This window comes from Erythrolamprus reginae, chromosome 3, assembly GCF_031021105.1.
Source record: "Erythrolamprus reginae isolate rEryReg1 chromosome 3, rEryReg1.hap1, whole genome shotgun sequence".
Taxonomy (NCBI): Eukaryota; Metazoa; Chordata; class Lepidosauria; order Squamata; family Dipsadidae; genus Erythrolamprus; species Erythrolamprus reginae.
Window position 1 is genome coordinate 148,170,040 of NC_091952.1, and position 18,367 is coordinate 148,188,406.

The 18,367-nt window shown below is 35.6% G+C and overlaps 1 protein-coding gene across 2 annotated transcripts in view; it reads right to left on the minus strand.

Annotated features, from left to right (window-relative positions):
* The window catches only part of RALGAPA2 (Ral GTPase activating protein catalytic subunit alpha 2), a 205,968-nt gene that overhangs the window by 127,578 nt on the left and 60,023 nt on the right, over positions 1 to 18,367 (minus strand). For both annotated transcript variants that reach the window (XM_070747006.1, XM_070747005.1), the window contains exons 17-23: positions 15,361 to 15,528; positions 13,882 to 13,976; positions 12,700 to 12,778; positions 11,251 to 11,409; positions 8,981 to 9,174; positions 7,756 to 7,854; positions 4,142 to 4,297 (exon numbers count right to left, since the gene is read on the minus strand). In XM_070747006.1, coding sequence (XP_070603107.1) covers positions 4,142 to 4,297; positions 7,756 to 7,854; positions 8,981 to 9,174; positions 11,251 to 11,409; positions 12,700 to 12,778; positions 13,882 to 13,976; positions 15,361 to 15,528 — 950 coding nt within the window. The remainder of the gene's footprint in view (positions 1 to 4,141; positions 4,298 to 7,755; positions 7,855 to 8,980; positions 9,175 to 11,250; positions 11,410 to 12,699; positions 12,779 to 13,881; positions 13,977 to 15,360; positions 15,529 to 18,367) is intronic.

Below are 18,367 nucleotides of genomic sequence, written 5' to 3' on the forward strand. Positions count from 1 at the left end.
ACTGAAGCTGGTTCATCTCCTAATGTCTTCACAACTACATAACTACTAATTTGCTATTAATATTCTAATTTTATTTTATATAAAATTATTTTTTAAAATATGACAAAAATTGTATTAAATATAAGTACATTCTTATATTGTTATTTATTTATTTATTTATTTTTATTTATTTATTTTTGTCAAGTACGTATTGGTAGTTTACAAAGATATAACAGTGTTTATATACATGATATTGGTACTAATAATAGAAAAACATTAGGACAGGGATGCGGTGCACTTATGCATGCCCCTTACTGTCCTCTTAGGAATCAGGTGAGGTCAACAGTGGACAGTCTAAGGGTAAAGTTTTGGGGGTTAGGTGATGATACTACAGGGTCAGGTAGTGAGTTCCATACATTAACTACTTGGTTACTAAAGTCATATTTCCTACAGTCGAGTTTGAAGTGGTTTACTCTGAGTTTATATCTGTTGTGTGCCCGTATATTGTTGTGATTGAAGCTGAAGTAGTCATTGACTACTTGTAGCAGATTGTAGCAGATAATTTTATGGGCTATGCTTAGGTCGTGTTTAAGGTAACATAGTTCTAAGCTTTCTAAGCCTACGTTTTCAAGTCTGGTTGCTTAGGGCATTCTGTTGCGTGTGGAGAAATGGAGGGCTCTTCTCGTAAAGTATTTCTGGATGTTTTCTAATGTATTTATGTCCGAAATGTGGTGTGGGTTCCAGACAGATGAGCTGTATTCAAGGATTAGTCTGGCGAAGGTTTTGTATGCTCTGGTTAGTAGTAGTATAATATTACTGGAGAAGAAGCTACGTAGGATTAGGTTAACAACTCTTGGAGCCTTTTGGCTATCATGCATGCACAAGTGTCCACACCCATAATTCAATGCCTGGAGAGGGCGGAAATAGCTTCCCCCACCCCGAAGAGGCCTTCTGGAGGCCAGAAACAGCTTGCTTCCCAACTTCTGGGGGCCCCAGTAGGCTTGGATTTTGCGTTCCTCAGGCTCCAAAGGGTTCCCTGGAGCCAGGGAAAAATAAAAACGCTCTCCCCCCATCCTCCCGGAGGCTCTCAGAAGTTAAAAATGCCCTCCTACAGCCTCTGTGTGAGCCAAAAATCATCTGGTTGGGACACACATGCACGCTGGAGCTGAGCTAGGGCAGTGGCTTGCATGCCAGCAGAGATGGCTCCACCTGCCACCTGTGGCACACGTGCCATAGGTTTGCCATCACTGATATAGAGTATGAAAAGTCTTGGTCCTAGTATGCTGTCTTGGGGTATGCCACTGTTAACAGGAACAGGATTAGATATGGTGCTCCCTATTTTGACAACGTGTTGTCTGTTTGATAGGAACACAGTTATCCAGTCATGTAGGGATCCTGAGATGCCATAGGATTTCAGTTTTAGAAGTAGTTTGTCATGAACCACTGTCGAGGGCTTTGCAGAAGTCTATGTAAATTGCATCTATTGATTTGCCCTGGTTGAGATGTGTAGTCCATATGTTTTTGCAGTGAAGGCATTGCAGGTTACAAGATAATTTTTTTCTGAAGCCAAATTGTTTGTTAGAGAGTAGATTAATTTCTAGGTGGAGGGTAAGTAATTGGTTTATGACTGATTCCATGACTTTACATGTGACGCAGCATGGACAGATTGGTCTGTAGTTTTCAACTAGACTGGGATCTCCTTTTTTGAAGATGGGGATGGCCGTGGCTAGCGACCATAGCTTTGATAGTGAACTGGTCCTGAATGATTTTTTAAAGATTATGCTAAGTGGTTCAGCTGTGGCTGTGAAGAGCTTTTTTAGGAAGTATGCATATAGACCATAGAGAAAGTTTTAGATTGTGTAGTGCTTTTTCAACGTTGTCTTCTGTGAAGTCTATTTGTGTCAAGTCGTTGTGAGTGTTTGAGATACGAATAGGGAATTTGGGGATGAACCGTTGCTGTTTACAAAGGCTGAGCCAAAGAATGTGTTGAAGAGGTTAACTTTGATTGATTCATCATAGCATTCCTTTTTGTTGGGTCCTTTTAGTGGTGGGATGGGTCTTGAGTCCTTGAGTTTGTTATTTACAAAGTTATAGAAGGCACAATTGGATTTAGAGCACAGGAGGTTTTCCTCTTGTTTGTTGTGATAGTTGAAACATTCTCTCTTTATATATTTGGCATATATTTTGTAGCGGTTTTTGAAATTGGCTACATATCCACTTTTATTTTTCTGCCAGGGGTTTTTTTGAGGGAGGGAATTGTAGTTTCCTTATTGAGATGGGTCCCTCTCTCTATATATATACATATATACATGTGTGTGTGTGTGTGTACACACACGCACATACACACACACACAAATCTACGAAAACAAATAATCAAAAATACCCAGTGAGGGTATGGCTAGCTGATGAGGCCAAAATAAGGCTGAAATAGATCTATCCTAGTCTCCCTTAATTTTCAAATTCAGCAAAAACATGTGACACACACACACACACACACACACACATATATATATCCCTGGATAAACGATTGTATTCATACTGTATGAAACAAGCACTTTTACTAGAAATGATGATTGCAAAATATTCCTGATAAGTGAAATTATTTTAAATATTAAATTGGCTCTCCCTGACTAGTGAATTAAATTAGGAATTGAATCAATTTGATTTAAATCAAATCCGTCCTATTTATAATTATTTAGATCTTCAAGATCCATTTTTTTAGAATGTTCTCATGGGATCTCTTATAATTAAGCTAAAATCATTCTTTGTAAAACCAAATTTATAACTTTCAGATCAAGCTGAGCATTCTTTTTTTACCAAAGATTACATTATATAAAATACACTTAGGGGGATTAGATAATTTAGTAATAATTGGTTCCAGTTCCAGCTTCTTAACTTCTCATCTCTTTTCCATGAAAACTACAACACTTTGCCTAGCCCAAAATCACATCTTGTTCGATGCAAGGATGGCCCACTAACCATTTCCCAAACATTTGTCCACATGCCTCTAGCTGTAATTTAGTGTTAGTCTGCAGGAGAGCTGAAGATGCTACCTGTAAATTGTGTTTTCCCTAAAATCGTGCTTCAAGATGTGTGCTAGTTATATAGGGTGTTCTAATGTACATTAGGGGAGGCAGTCCGAAATTATGTGTTCTACTGAATGGTTCTAACTGATTCTACTTCTTTCCTATATGTTGATTTCCTTCCCTGATCTTTTCATATAGCTCTTGTTCTCTTTTGCATGAATGGAAGACTGTATTTTTTTAAAAAAAGAAAATTGATTGACCAACTGGTTAATAGAAAGTGCAAAGCTTTGAAATTAACCACTCTGAGCCTGTAACTAGAAGCATAACAAAAAAGCATTAGGACTCATTGTGGTGCTTCCAGAAAGAAACCCTGTAAAATTTCTCACCATCACAAACAGATACTTAGCTATATAGTACATATCTGATATATTCAAATAACTGAATAAGGTAAATAATAACTGTAAAACATTAAGTGCACATCTTTAGGCCTTAAAACCTGGAAGTCATCCAGGAGAATTCAATCAGATGCTTTTGACACCTTTCTCAAAGTTTACAATACTACAAGCCACCTAATTTTTTCTTTCTTTACATTCATCTGCTGAAGTTGTAATAATAATAATAAAAAAGAATTTGGCAATCTTCTCATGAATAAAACCAAACAAATAATACATTATATCTGGTTTACATTAATAAGTAAACTAGAAAATGTCTGTGATTGTTATATACTTTTGACCAATGGATAGATCCACGGGTTGAACCATCTCACAAAACTTTTTGCTTCTTTATTGCCTGTGGAAACACACATTATTGACTTTCCCAGGCAAAGTGAGATTGTAGAATCACTGCTGTTTCTGGAAAAGTAACTAAAAGCTCTTTATGCTAGGGCTATCTAGAACGAACAGTTTTCAGTAAGAAATAAAGTGAAAATGGTTTGAAGTTAAAGCCCTCCTATTAAAAATTGTATCCTATGTTAAAAAAAAGTTATTCATTTTTTCTCTATTCATTCTTTTCCTTAACCTCATTTCAATCCACTCCAGAATTTCCTTTCATTTATAAGAATTCTTATGATCCAAAATATGCAAATTGTATTATTTAGTGCAATTCAGTTTTAAAATTAGAATAATCTCATTAATTACCTGATCTTTATTAGTTAAGCCAATGTGCATGATAAGATAAAAATGCACCAAGTAGTCAGGATTTGGCATAAAATCTTGACGTCTTGTCATCATAGCACATATCAGTTTGTAGGCATGAATCTTTCCTTCTTTATATTCATCGGGTAAAGTTGTAGCCTATAAAAAATATTTTGTTAAATCATTTGTGAACTCTGAAATAACCAGACTATTATATATTAAAATATGTAAATATTCTCCCCAGGGTGGTTTTGATTCTATTTTTGATGCTAGTCCAAAACATTTTTATAAACACTCAAAAGAAAAAAATAAATTGTTGATCTTAAATTGTTAATTCATAAATGGACAAGTTTTTAAATCTAGTGCAAACCTTCAGTTATACAAAGTATGATGATATAGGTTTTATATATTTCTTCTCAACAAATAGGTTTAAGCAAATTTGTTCAAGTCCCCACAATTCCTACCTGTCTGTGCTCCACTACCATTCATACAGTGGCTAAACCTCAATCATTGACTTGCCTGGATAAACAGGATCCATTGCTTCTGAGGTTACACCCACAAAATATGCTGCCCTGTTTCCATATAGGTGATTCTGGATAACCACCCTTAGGCTACATGTAGTAAGAAAAATGCTCACAACCATCTTTTTAAAACCTTTGCTATGGGAAAAGTAGGATTTATGGCTTATATGCACATGTATGTTGGATTCTATAAGTATACCTTCTTGCACACAAAAATAGATGTTAGGCAAAATAGAAAGTTACATGTATGCATTAAGCTATACAGGTAGTCCTTGTCTTACAACAATTCATTAAGTGACTATTCAAAATTATAAGATACTGGAAAAAGTGACTTATGGTCGACTTTCACACTTACAACCTTTGTAGCATCTCCATGGTCATGTGATCAAAATTCAGACCTTCTGACAAGTGGTCAATGGGGAAGCCACATTCACTTAACAATTGTGTTACTAACCTAACAACTGCAGTGATTCAGTTAAAAACTGTGGCAAGAAAAGTCATAAAATGTGGCAAAATTCGCTTAACAAATGTCTTGCTTAGCAACAGAAATTTTGGACTCAACTGTTGTCGTAAGCAGTAGTGGGTTCCTACCGGTATGCTTAATTGTGTGCAGCTCTGCAGCTCTGGTGCACAAGGGCACGTTTGAGTAAAATTGTGTTTCCTGCATCTGTGCAGGTAGCAAAATCTTGCATGGGGACACACATGTGAGCGTGTTTCGGTGAGGTTTTTTGCTTCTGTGCCTGCACAGGTGAAGCACAATTTCGCTCGAACGTGTACTCATGCGCCAGAGCCGTGGAGCTGTGTGCAAGTAGGCGTACTGGTAGGAACCCACTATTGGTTGTAAGTCAATGACTACCTGTACTTACTATGTTGGTTTTGTTAACTTTTGGTTTGAGTTGCATAATATAATCTTCATGCTACAGTGGTTAGCCGTATATTTTCACTGGAGTTAGTTTAACTGAGGAAATAACTGAACTTATTATTTTTTCAAATTATACCTAATACAGATAGATTGGATTATGGATTTGTGGTAATTAAACAACTTTAAGAAACAGGGTCTTTAGTGCCCTCCTAACATCAAACTTGTGCCATTGTCTCTCTAAAGCATGCGAAAGATTGGGGCAAAAATTGGGTAGGACAGAAAACATGGCAAACTCAGAGATCCTCAGAATGAAAACCCATGGTGCTGAAGAGAGGCCAAATGGAAGGCCCCATATTCATACTGGGAATCTGCATAACAGAAACCGAGAAATTTCTGATGGGAAGGCTGAATTGTAAGGTGCAGGTAAGCTTCGGTGAGATCAATCGAAGAGAGGAGGTCCTCTTTCCAGATGCCACCTAAGATTGAGTGAAGTGTGTGCATTTTAAACCTTTTATATATGATACAGCGATTTAGATGCTTCAAATCAAGAACTGCTCTCTACCCACTCAAGGATTTGGTGACCACAAACAAGATGGAATAAAACCCCTGCCCCTACTGGTCTTCAAGCACCTGTTGAATAGCTTGAATATCCAGCAGGTCCTGGATGGCAGCATCCATGATTACCCATTTGTCAGGGTTGAAAGACACAGGGCATTGAATGAAAACCCCCAGGAGGAGGATGGGGATTCTAGAGCGAGCCCAGATGAAATGATCTCCCGAACCCACGCATCAGAAATAATGACCTCCATTGGCTAGTGAAGAGGGCGAGGCAACCCCCAATGGGAGGGTCGAGTGAGGGATCACTTAGCATGGCAGAAGGAGTGACCTCCTGTGCCGCCTAAATTGTCTGCCCTTATCGCCCCTATATTGACCCTGTCATTGTCTGGACCCATACTGATCCTAAAGCCTCCCATATCCTGGACCTTGGTCTGAGGCTACTGGCCCTTGACTCAAGGCTCAGCTGGCAGAGAGAGCCAAAGCTCACTGCAATTTGTCAGGCTCAGTCCTCATTGGTTGAAGGGATGGTGTCATCCCATTCTTGGAAGTTAGCCTCACCCGCTATGGAGAACAATGTATTATAATTGCTGCTTCCATTGGATGTTAAGATACATTTTAATTCATTTTTATTATAAAGTACACTCTTCACTTTTTAAAAAAAATGCATAGTAGGCGCAGTCAGCACACAATATCACCTAAACTATTTTGGGAGGTCTTCTAGGTTCTCATTATATCATTTAGTCGGAAGGTTCAGAAAGTTTGGAAAATGGATCACTCAATATGTCAAAGTGGTATATTTATTAGGATACAGCTTAGTAAGGCTACTTTATCCATTTTTTAAATAGAAAAAACACATTGTCATGCACACCTCTTGTGGAATATTCAAAATGTTTCTGACTTTCTTCACCTGGAACACAACACACTAAAAGCATTCAAGGAAAATTCCAAGTAGGACATAGAAACATAGAAACATAGAAGTCTGACGGCAGAAAAAGACCTCATGGTCCATCTAGTCTGCCCTTATACTATTTTCTGTATTTTATCTTAGGATGGATATATGTTTATCCCAGGCATGTTAAAATTCAGTTACTGTGGATTTATCTACCACATCTGCTGGAAGTTTGTTCCAAGGATCTACTACTCTTTCAGTAAAATAATATTTTCTCATGTTGCTTTTGATCTTTCCCCCAACTAACTTCAGATTGTGTCCCCTTGTTCTTGTGTTCACTTTCCTATTAAAAACACTTCCCTCCTGGACCTTATTTAACCCTTTAATATATTTAAATGTTTCGATCATGTCCCCCCTTTTCCTTCTGTCCTCCAGACTATACAGATTGAGTTCATTAAGTCTTTCCTGATACGTTTTATGCTTAAGACCTTCCACCACTCTTGTAGCCCGTCTTTGGACCCGTTCAATTTTGTCAATATCTTTTTGTAGGTGAGGTCTCCAGAACTGAACACAGTATTCCAAATGTGGTCTCACCAGCATTCTATATAGTGGGATCATAATCTCCCTCTTCCTGCTTGTTATACCTCTAGCTATGCAGCCAAGCATCCTACTTGCTTTCCCTACCGCCTGACTGCACATCTTGTTTGGCAATAAAAAACTTTTTCTCTGTTCCAAGTCCCTCCATGAACTGTTTGAAATTTCATGCAAAAGCCAACAAACAACTTACCTTGAACAACCATGATGCAAATATTCCAAGTGGTGGAATTAAAAAAGGAGGGGATGGAGTAGACTGGTTATCCAGACTTATTGCCAGATTGTCTCTTATCTAAAATAAACAAACAAGAAACAATTTAGATCAGTGTTTCCCAACCTTGGCAACTTGAAGATATCTGGACTTCATTTCCCAGAATTCCCCAGCCAGCGTTTGCTGGCTGGGGAATTCTGGGAGTTGAAGTCCAAACATCTTCAAGTTGCCAAGGTTGGGAAACATTGATTTAGATGTTTTAAATTTCATCAGCCTTATACAGTTAGTTGCATTCTTCTTAAACATTTACATGCAAAATACTGGTTCTAAAAGTTATTTTCTAGTTGATTTGAATAAATTTAGTTGATGAGACCAAGACATGCATGTTCTTTCTTTTCATTTTACAGAAAATCAATGGACTATTAAATATGTATTCCTGCTACTGCTTTTTTTCATTATTATTCTGTGATGAACAGAGTTCTGAAATTGGAGCAGTTGTTTGTAAACGTCTCCATTTTCAATGAAACAAGATCCATTCAGTTTGCCACAAAGAAATATACAGTACATTAAAACTTTCCTAAACACATTAGTGGAATGATGGAGGATCCTTCACTTTCTAGATATTGCTGGATTATGTTCATTTATTCCTTAATTAGTCCAGTTTATTTGTTTAGGGAATGTCTGCTATTGGAGACCATAATTCTTCAGCAACGTTTTGTTTGCTAATTATATCCATACTTGCTAAAATAGAGAGTTCAAAAATGTTTGGCTTAGGGACCACATCTAGCAAGTTAGTCTGTTTTTTAATTGGTTGGGCAAAAAATGCAGGTACTTTTGTGCATTTGGATGGCTCACTGCAGATAGCAAAGACATTCATTTGACAGTTTGAAAATTTCCAAATTTGTGCCCATTTTGGGAGTATAGCCTTCATCATGCCTTGAAAATTAACTTGTGGCTAAGTAGCAAATGTTTAATATAAAAGAAGAACATTAGGAAGTTCTGAATAGTCATAACAATAATTTGAATAAATAATACCATTATCTCTTAATATTGCATATCTATTATAATCTATTACTTTCAACATATCACTTTCACATCATTATTTCCATTTTAAATTATTGAAAATTTCATTTGATTTGAATATATTATGGAATGCTTATTTTAGCTGCTTGCCTCACAGTAAAGTCATCATAACATTTAACCTTACCTTTGCTAATTTGTGCCATAACTCAGAGAGATATTCAACAACTCTGGCATATATTTTAGGAGACTGGATATTGTTCACATCTCCAAGAATTCCTAATGTTCTTCTCCACAATACAGCTGCAGAGTCAGGATGCCATCCAGTAAGAGTGCCACCAGCAATTATGCTACAATCATCAGCAAGGAATTCACTGCTGTCTAAAAGAAAGAACGGTTTGCATTAGCCTTTTTAACATATATGCAAAAAGAGAAAAAGAGAAAAAAAAATTTATTTAAAAATTAGAAACCAAGCTATAAAGTTCATTTTCCCCTATCTTTAAAGGTATAAAGATAGACCTTTATAATATCAACATTGCTTAAATACCAATTATTGAAATCATATGCACATCTTATAACAATGATATAAAATATTTTTTAAAAAAGAAACCAGGTTTCCCCTTAAATTATACTGGAGTAAAATCGTACAAATTTCTAAAGCAATTGAAATATATATTATAATATAATAAAAGGTAGGTGGTGTTATATATACTCCTGGTCAGTTGGAGGATGGCGAAGAGGTTATTGACTCTGATACAGATAGTGTTTATGAATTAGTGGCAGGTCCTGGGTTACAGGTGTCAGAAGAGGTAGGAGGCCAGCCACAGGACATTGCTATGAGTCCAGACTCCAGTGAAGAAGAGACAGATAATAGATGGTTAAATCCACATTTCAGGAGGGTGCAAAGGCGCAGGGAACAAGTGTTAGGAAAGAGATATTAAGGGGAGGAACGGGTTAATTACTGAAGTGATTTATTCGTCATGTCCAGGTCCCAGCGGGGAAGAAGGGCGGAGTTTTCAATGTTGTAAATCCATCATGGACATGTGCCAGGATGGCTACGAAGTAAGTTAGTTTATTCTCTGCTATTTAACAGCTGTTCTTAGTGCTTTGAACTACGCTGCAAAGACATAAATCTTAAGATAAGGGAGGAGGCCTGAAGGAATGCTTTGGTGTGCTCTAATTGTTAAGGTAAGAGAGGAAGGAATGTGACTGCCAGTAATGCATTTTGAATACAGAGGAGAGGAGAAATGTTGGAAGTGTAAAAAAGAAAGAGGCACGTTCTACCACCAATGGTGGACATGCACACAGGCAAAAAAGTTTTGGAATAAAATAACAAATTGGTTAAAAGAAATAGCAAATGAAGAAATCGAAAAAAAACCAGAATTATATTTATTGGGTATTTTTAATAAAAAAATAGAAAAAGAGGTAAGATACCTACTTATACATATACTAACAGCTGCCAGAATAGTATATGCCCAAACAGATAAAATACCGGAAGAAAACATAATAATTAAAAAAATACTAGACTGTGCGGAGATGGAGAAGCTATCCAAAAGATTAGAGGGAAAAGAAGAATCAGATTACTATAAAACATGGACAAAATTTTATGATTGACTAAAAGAAATAAATAAATAAAAATTTATGCAAAGCAACACGTCAAATAAAAGAATTCAAAAATAAATATTATGTAAAAGAAATGTAATTCTCTGATCAAATATCCCCCCCACAAAATGGGGAAACTTTCATTTCCCAAATGTTGTATATATATATATGTTTTTATGTATGTTTTTTCTTTTGTCTTGTATGTTACATTTGTAAAATAAAAATAATTTTAAAAAAATAATAATAATAAAGATGGAATTTTTGTTTATGAAATCCTGCATTCAGTAAGCGTTATTTCCAATTTAACCAAAGTTCTAACCAAAATCCAGAACAGATGATAAAGACAATAAAACCATAAATGCAGCATCTTGAATAAAATGTTTTTGAACAGCAGCATATTAAAAATTAACACATTGATTAAAATTCCCAGGAGAAAAAACACATTGGTCTTGTACCTAAAAACAAATTAAGGTATTTCTCACTTTGGAGAATATTATTGTATCAATGGAAAAGTAGATTGGAAAATAAACGTTTACACATATACAGACATACACTCTTCTATTACATATATTAAAGTTAATATAGTTTAGGCACTTAAGAAATGTGACAATACCATATAAAGTATGTTCCCATGACTGGTAAAAAATGAAAGGGCTAATCACTAGGAAAGGCAAAGCATAAGAGTTGGTACAAGCCTCTGAGAATGGAATGAATGGATTAATGTCATATCCTTTGTATTATCTGCAAAGAAGATGGTAGAAAGCTCAACCTTCTAATAATTCAGGGTCCTTAGCTGAAGTGTAATGTTACGATTAATATCAACTCAATTTATCTTTCCCTTTTAAGACTGCATACCTGCGAAGTTGGCAGCCAACCACTGATGAGCATCTGGATCAACGGAAATGTCAGCATGCATGGATATATCATTATTTTCTTCACAGATTTGCCAGGTAGTCAAACTCATGCCCATTTCATTGTTGTATCCAATAGAAGTATCACTGCTAATACTTTCACCTAAATAAAAAAGTGATATATAAATTAGGCTATATTAATATGAAAATATGATTTTTTAAAGTTATTTATTTGTTTTTTTCAAATATAACATACAAAAAAGAAAAAACATACATAAAAACATACACATACAACATTTGGGAAATGAAAGTTTCCCCACTTTTTAGGTGTTTGATCAGAGAATTTTGCTTCTTTCACATAGTATTAATTTTTCAATTATTTTATTCGACGTGTTGCTTTGCGTAGATTTTTATTTGTTTCTTTGTTGCTCTTTTCTTTAGCTAATCGTAAAATTTTGCCCATATTTTATAGTAATCTGATTCTTCTTTTCCCTCTAATCTTTTAGATAACCTGTCCATCTCCGTACAGTCTAGTATTTTTTTAATTATTATATTTTCTTCCGGTAGTTTGTCTATTTTCCATTGTTGGGCATATACTATCCTGGCAGCTGTTAGTATGTGTATAACTAGATATCTTACCTCTTTTTCTATTTTTTTATTAAAAATACCCAATAAATATAATTCTGTTTTTTTTTCAATTTCTTCATTTACTATTTCTTTTATTTTATTTATTTATTTATTTATTTATTTATTTATTTATTAGATTTGTATAGTCTTTCTGGCGATAGGTGTCACCTGTAAAACATTTTTATTGGTTTTCCTTGAATGCAGTCAACTTTGTCATCCGCCAATTATTAGTCCATAATTTTTCCCATTTTTCTAATTCAATTGTGTAGCCAAAATTCATTCCCCAGCTTATCATATTCTTTTTTACAATTTCCACTTCTGTCTCATAACAAACCAAATATTTATATATTTTACCGATTAATTTTTCATCATTTTTTAATAGTGTCCTGTCCAATTCACCCCTCCCTATCTGAAAACCATATTCCTTTTTATCTTTTTGATATGCATCTTTTAATTGTAGGTATGTCCACCAATCTAATTTCTTACCATTATGTTCCAATTCTTCCTTTGCTTTTATATTCATTTGCTGATTCAATAATTCTTTATATTTAATTGTATTGTGGGGCCCGATTAAATTTGGATGATATGTTAGTTCTATTGGTGAAACCCATTCTGGTACCTTAGTATATTGTTGTTTTTTTATTATTTTCCATATTTGGATAAGAGAATTTCTTAATATATGCTTTTTGAAATATGTATAAGTTTAATATGAAAATATGACTGAAGTAATTAAAACAGAAAATGTTACTATATGAATCTGGTGATATCAGTACACAGTATTCTATTTCACCAATCACGTCAATAGAGATTTTTCTGAAACACTCACATTTTTCTCTCTCTTTATGATTTCCATGTAACTGCTGTATGTCTGTCTTGAGATTTAATTCAGACGGAGTGTTGCTTACCTGCATGATTTTGTGGGAAAAAATGAGATTTATATATTAATATAATAATTGCAATATAGCTTCATAATTTGCCTCCTTCAAAGCACTGATCACATACTATAAGCTTTAAATATTAGACATCATTCCTTAATTATTTGATTTTATTTATTTGTTCTATGGTCAGAGATGAAAAGGACAGTAAAACCTGTTAAAATAATTAACAGGGATGAAAAAGAAAGGAAAAAAGGACATATGAATGTCTGTATATGTAAAATAAAAGAAGAATTGATAAAACTATGTTAACTGCTGTAAGCTGTCAAATTCTATTACTGTCAAACCCAGAATTATCTAATTTTAATTGCAATGAAACAGAGTTTTAAAACTTTTTGTATACTTTTCACAGTACAGTGATACCTCTACTTAGGAATGCCTCTACTTAAGAACTTTTCTAGATAAGAACCGGGTGTTCAGATTTTTTTGTCTTTACTTAAGAACCATTTTCTACTTAAGAACCTGAGCCTGGAAAAATTTCCCAGGAAATTTGAGAGCGGCACGAAGGCCTGGCCAGTTTCCTGCCATTCGCTCTGGGTTTCTCTCTCTGGCACAGTGTATGGGAGGCAGCCTCATGCCGAATGTATGGGAGGCTCATGCTCCTCCTCATCGCCTCAGAGTCCCTCTTTTTTTTTTTAAAGCCTTAAAGTTTTGGATTTTTTTGATTCCCTTCACCTTGCCTTCTTCCTTTGGCAGCGACTGTCCTCCTCCTCTTCTTCCTCCTCCTCCTCCCACCCAAATTCCGAGTTTTTATTTCTTTCCTAATGGGTTTGCACGCATTATTTGCTTTTACATTGATTCCTATGGGGAAAATTGCTTCTACTTAAGAACCTGGTCACGGAACAAATTAAGTTCTTAAGTAGAGGTACCACTGTACTGATTTTCAACAAGAAAGGCATGATTTCTTATTTCTCTTGGTTCTACATTATTTCCACAACATGCTTCTATTATTTACATTGTCAATTGTTAAAATAAAAAATAGCATAACAGCACAATACATTATTTTAATATAATAAAGTTTAAACATATGTCTTATTTTAATATACATTGTGAGCCTATTTATTTGTACTTACTTCTTGTAGTGTATGTTTCTCATTCATTGTCTCTTTATTTTTTTGAACAGATCTGGATCCTGAAGTTAAATTTTCTGAACTCTCTGTTTTTCTAACTGGGAAGTACGAGTGAAATGTTATGGATTACAAAATTAATAAATTGATTTGAATATGCTTATTTTATTATTTAAAATATACAATTTTATAAGTTATGAAAATATATATCTATGTATTTACATTTACATAATAAAGTATTAAATTAATATAATAAGCATTATTAAACATATTAATTATTTGAAGGATGCCCCATTTATAAAAAGTCATTTCATGGTTGATTCAAATATTTCTTCTGTTTTTGCCTCCTTTTCACAGAGTCAGTTTGATGTAGAGATAAAGATGTTCTGGTCCACCCTTAGGCAGGAAAGCCAGCTGCATAACTTTGGACAAGACACACTCTCTTAGCCCAATCCATATCATAGAATTGTTGTTTGCCATCTTCAGTTGTACTATATAAAAAAGTGAGATAAAAAAATCTAATATGTTGGTTTATGATTGTAATAAAGATTTGTTTTGTTTTTCATATCTGGGGTTGTTGCCTTATAAACTGGGCTAGAAGAAATAAGGAAAAAAGAACTCAATATGAACACTTAGAACAAAAACTAAAACAAAGGCAGAACTGCAAACAAATCCCCAAAATACAAAAGTTAAAGAAAAGAGAGATTACATTAGACACAGTATTAATTTAATTGAACAGGTAGAAATTGCAGATAAAATTAAGGCAGCCAAACAACTTCATTTTGAACAAGTCAATAAACCAGGCAGATGGTTAGCTTATAAATTGAGAAAACAAAAAGAAAAAAAGTATAGACAAATTGATAGATGAACAAGGCAATATTAAATATGGTAAAGAAAGGAAAAAATAGCAGTACAATTTTATAAAAAGCTATATGCGTATGAAGATAGAAAAGGGGGAAATAGATAAATTTACAGAATCAGTAAATATAAAGACATTAACAGAGGAACAACAACAAGAATTAAATCAACTAATAACAATAACAGAGTTGCAGGCAACAATAAAACAACAGAAGAAGAATAAAGCATCTGGCCTGGATGCTTTATCAGCTGAACTATATAACAAGGAAAGCTGTTTAAATATGAGTAACTGGATTCGTGTTTATTCAAAATAAATTCTACTGAATTGACTGGACTTATTTTTGCTAAAATGTTATTGTATATTTTACAAAATTAGGGTTATAATTTTTAAAAATGCTATCCGTCTTACTAAAATACAAATGTAAAAAATGAACTTTTAAACCATTGTTATTATACAAATTAATAATGAATTGTATTTTTAAAATGCTTCAATGGAACGGTAAATAATAGAAGACAGAAAATGGCATAGTAAATAAATTTAGCACATGGTATGAATGATGTTTCAGATTTTGTTACATACAGTGATAGCATATGAAAACAATTCTTTCTCAAAGTATTTTAGATTACCTTGGAAAATATCGGAATGGCATTGATCTCTAATATCAGAGGTACTACTGCTTCGAGTTAATTGATCCAGGTCTGAAAAAGGACTGTTATATTCTGCTCTCAATAAGTTTACTGGTTGCTGATTCACAATGCCTGATCCATTTTCTAATAGTTCATGTTGTTCACTTTCTATAGGGATTGATTTAAAAGTTTTATCAATTACATTTTTAAAATGTCCATATCTATTTCTAACAAAGATCTTTGAATTATTAAAACATTGACATACTTAATATCAATTAACATATAAAACATTGTCACTTAGCACAAGGTAAACATATAATAGAGTTTAAGCCATTGTACTATTGACTTGGAAATGTTCTATGATCTGAAGTATGAAGGGATATCTAAAACTATTAAGAACTTATCAGAACTTCCAACAAAATGAATTCTCTTAAGAAATATGGTAGCTGTAAAAAAGTTTCAAATGTCAGCTTTTGTTTTATTTACCTTTTTTTAAAAAAATGCATCATGTTTTGAACTTTGTGTGGAAGAAATTGATTGATTGATATAGAAACATTTCTAATTATGAATCTAATATCCATGTATGTGATTGAAAGCAGTGTTCCCTCTAAATTTTTTTTTGGGGTGGGCGGAAAAGTATAGTGTCTGAGCGGCAGTCCCTTCGGGACTGGGCGGCACAGAAATAATAAATAAATAAACAAACAAACAAACAAACAAACAAACAAACAAATAAAAAATCCACCCTGTTTTGCCTCAGAGAATTTCAAAATAAAATACTGTACTGTGTGTCTATAACAGTGAGCTCATAATAGGGCAACTCTATCAATATCAAAATGCCACTTAAATAGTTGAGCTAGTTTCAAACTAGATTTTGATTTTCTCTCTCTCTTCCTTACTCCCATTCTTTTTCTTTCTCTTTTCCTTCCTCTCTTTTTTCTATCTGTTTCTCTCTCTTCCTCTCTTCCTCTCTCTCTCCTTCCCTCTCACTCTTTCTCTCTCGGCTTCTGGGCAGGTTTGGAAAACTCTGAGTTGATGATGATTTTTAAGTGAGCAATTGCTCACTGCTCAGCTTAGAGGGAACTATGATTGAAAGTACAGTCTGCTATTTACTACAATAGCTGGAAGGCTGACATACTGCTGCTGCCATATATTTGTTTGATTGTCTGAAATACGAGCTAAAAATTATGCTACCATGAGAATGCAGACAGAGTATGTCTCAATATTACCCAGAGCTCTCCAGAATTCAAAATAATCCTACTGGATTATGCAAAATTCAAAGCAGTTGGTACTTTTAAGTGCACTTAATTTTTATAAAGACATGCACTTAAAAGTACCAACTGCATTGAATTTTGGATTTATACACCTTGTTACCTGTTCTTTGCTGTGGTATCTATAGTTTAAGTTACCCATAAAGTGAAATAAAATAACATCAACTCAGTGCTTCTGCCATATTACTCAACAAAAGCACTCTCAAGTCCAGCAGCAGGTAGCATTCCTGAAAGGAGGACAGACAGTGAAGATAGCAGCAACAGCTGGATGACTTAATAATGGAAGCAGAACTTAAAGGAAGAACCGTTGTACCTACCTGAACGGTCTTCTCGATGCCCTGGAAGGAGAGTCCAGCATGGGTTTAGCTCAAGTCTTATTGGTAGGACTGAGTTTCAAATTAACATAAATATATAATAATTAGGTACCGCCCCCTTGCTGCCCCAAGTACCCAGTTTTAAAAAACGAAAAGATGTAAAGATAATGAACTTTATTAACAACCATAATAACATAAGAAACAGTATCATCAAACAAGAACTCCCATGGTTCTTCGGGAGGGTATGGACTCTCCTTCCAGGGCATCGAGAAGACCGTTCAGGTAGGTACAACGGTTCTTCTCCCATGCCTCCTGGAAGGAGAGTCCAGCATGGGATATACCCAAGGTCTAAAGTTTCAGGGAGGGAGATTGTGAACCATGGGTGGTACCTCCCCGCACACCTTCTGGAGTACCCGTCTGCCAAAGGCAGCTTCAGCTGAAGCGAAGGTATCCAATTTGTAATGGCGAATAAAAGTTGTGGGTGAACTCCAGGCCGCGGCTCTGCAGATATCCTCAAGGGGAGCTTGCGACGCCCAAGCTGCCGAAGAAGCCGCACTCCTCGTTGAATGAGCTTGTATACCACTCGGTGGAGTCCTTGCACTCGCCTTGTATGCCTCAACTATACATAGTCTCACCCACTGACTGATGGTATTAGAAGATACCTTGAGGCCCAGTTTACTGGCACTAAATGACACAAACAAAGCCTCAGTTTTGCGTAAACTGCCGGTACGCCTGATGTAAAGCTTTAATGCTCTGCGTACGTCTATCTTGTGCCACCTAAGCTCTAAAGGGTGAGTACCATGAGCACAGAAATCCGGTAACACCAGCTCTAGAGCCCTGTGAAAGTGAGTGTTAATCTTTGGAAGGAAGGTGGGTTCCAGGCGTAAACAAACTCTGTCTGGATAAAATTGACACAAGTCTGATCTGACCGACAACGCGGACAGTTCGGAAACCCGCCTTGCCGAGGTGACTGCCACCAAAAAAGCCGTCTTGAAGGAGAGGTAACGCAATGAAACAGTCCTCAACGGTTCAAACGGTGGTCCCGTGAGGGCCTGAAGGACCAAGGTCAAGTCCCATGTGGGAAAACGACGAACAGGAGGAGGGTGCGTGTTGGTAGCCCCTCGGAGAAAGTCCTTAATCCAAGGGTGACCAGTTAAGGGTCCCCCATCGTCCCGCTTTATGATAGTGGCAAGCGCTGCGACCTGGCGTTTGAGCGTGTTTGGCGCCAAACCTTGCTCCAAACCTTTCTGCAAGAATTCCAAGACAGGGATGACTGAGGAATCCTGTGGTCGAAGGTTCTTGTCATTGCAGAAGGAATGGAAGGCTGCCCATGTTGCCTGATAAATTCGGACTGTGGAAGGGCGTCGAGCCGCTTGAATAGTTGCGATAACATTCTCGGGAAGGAGACAGCTCCTCAACCTGTCC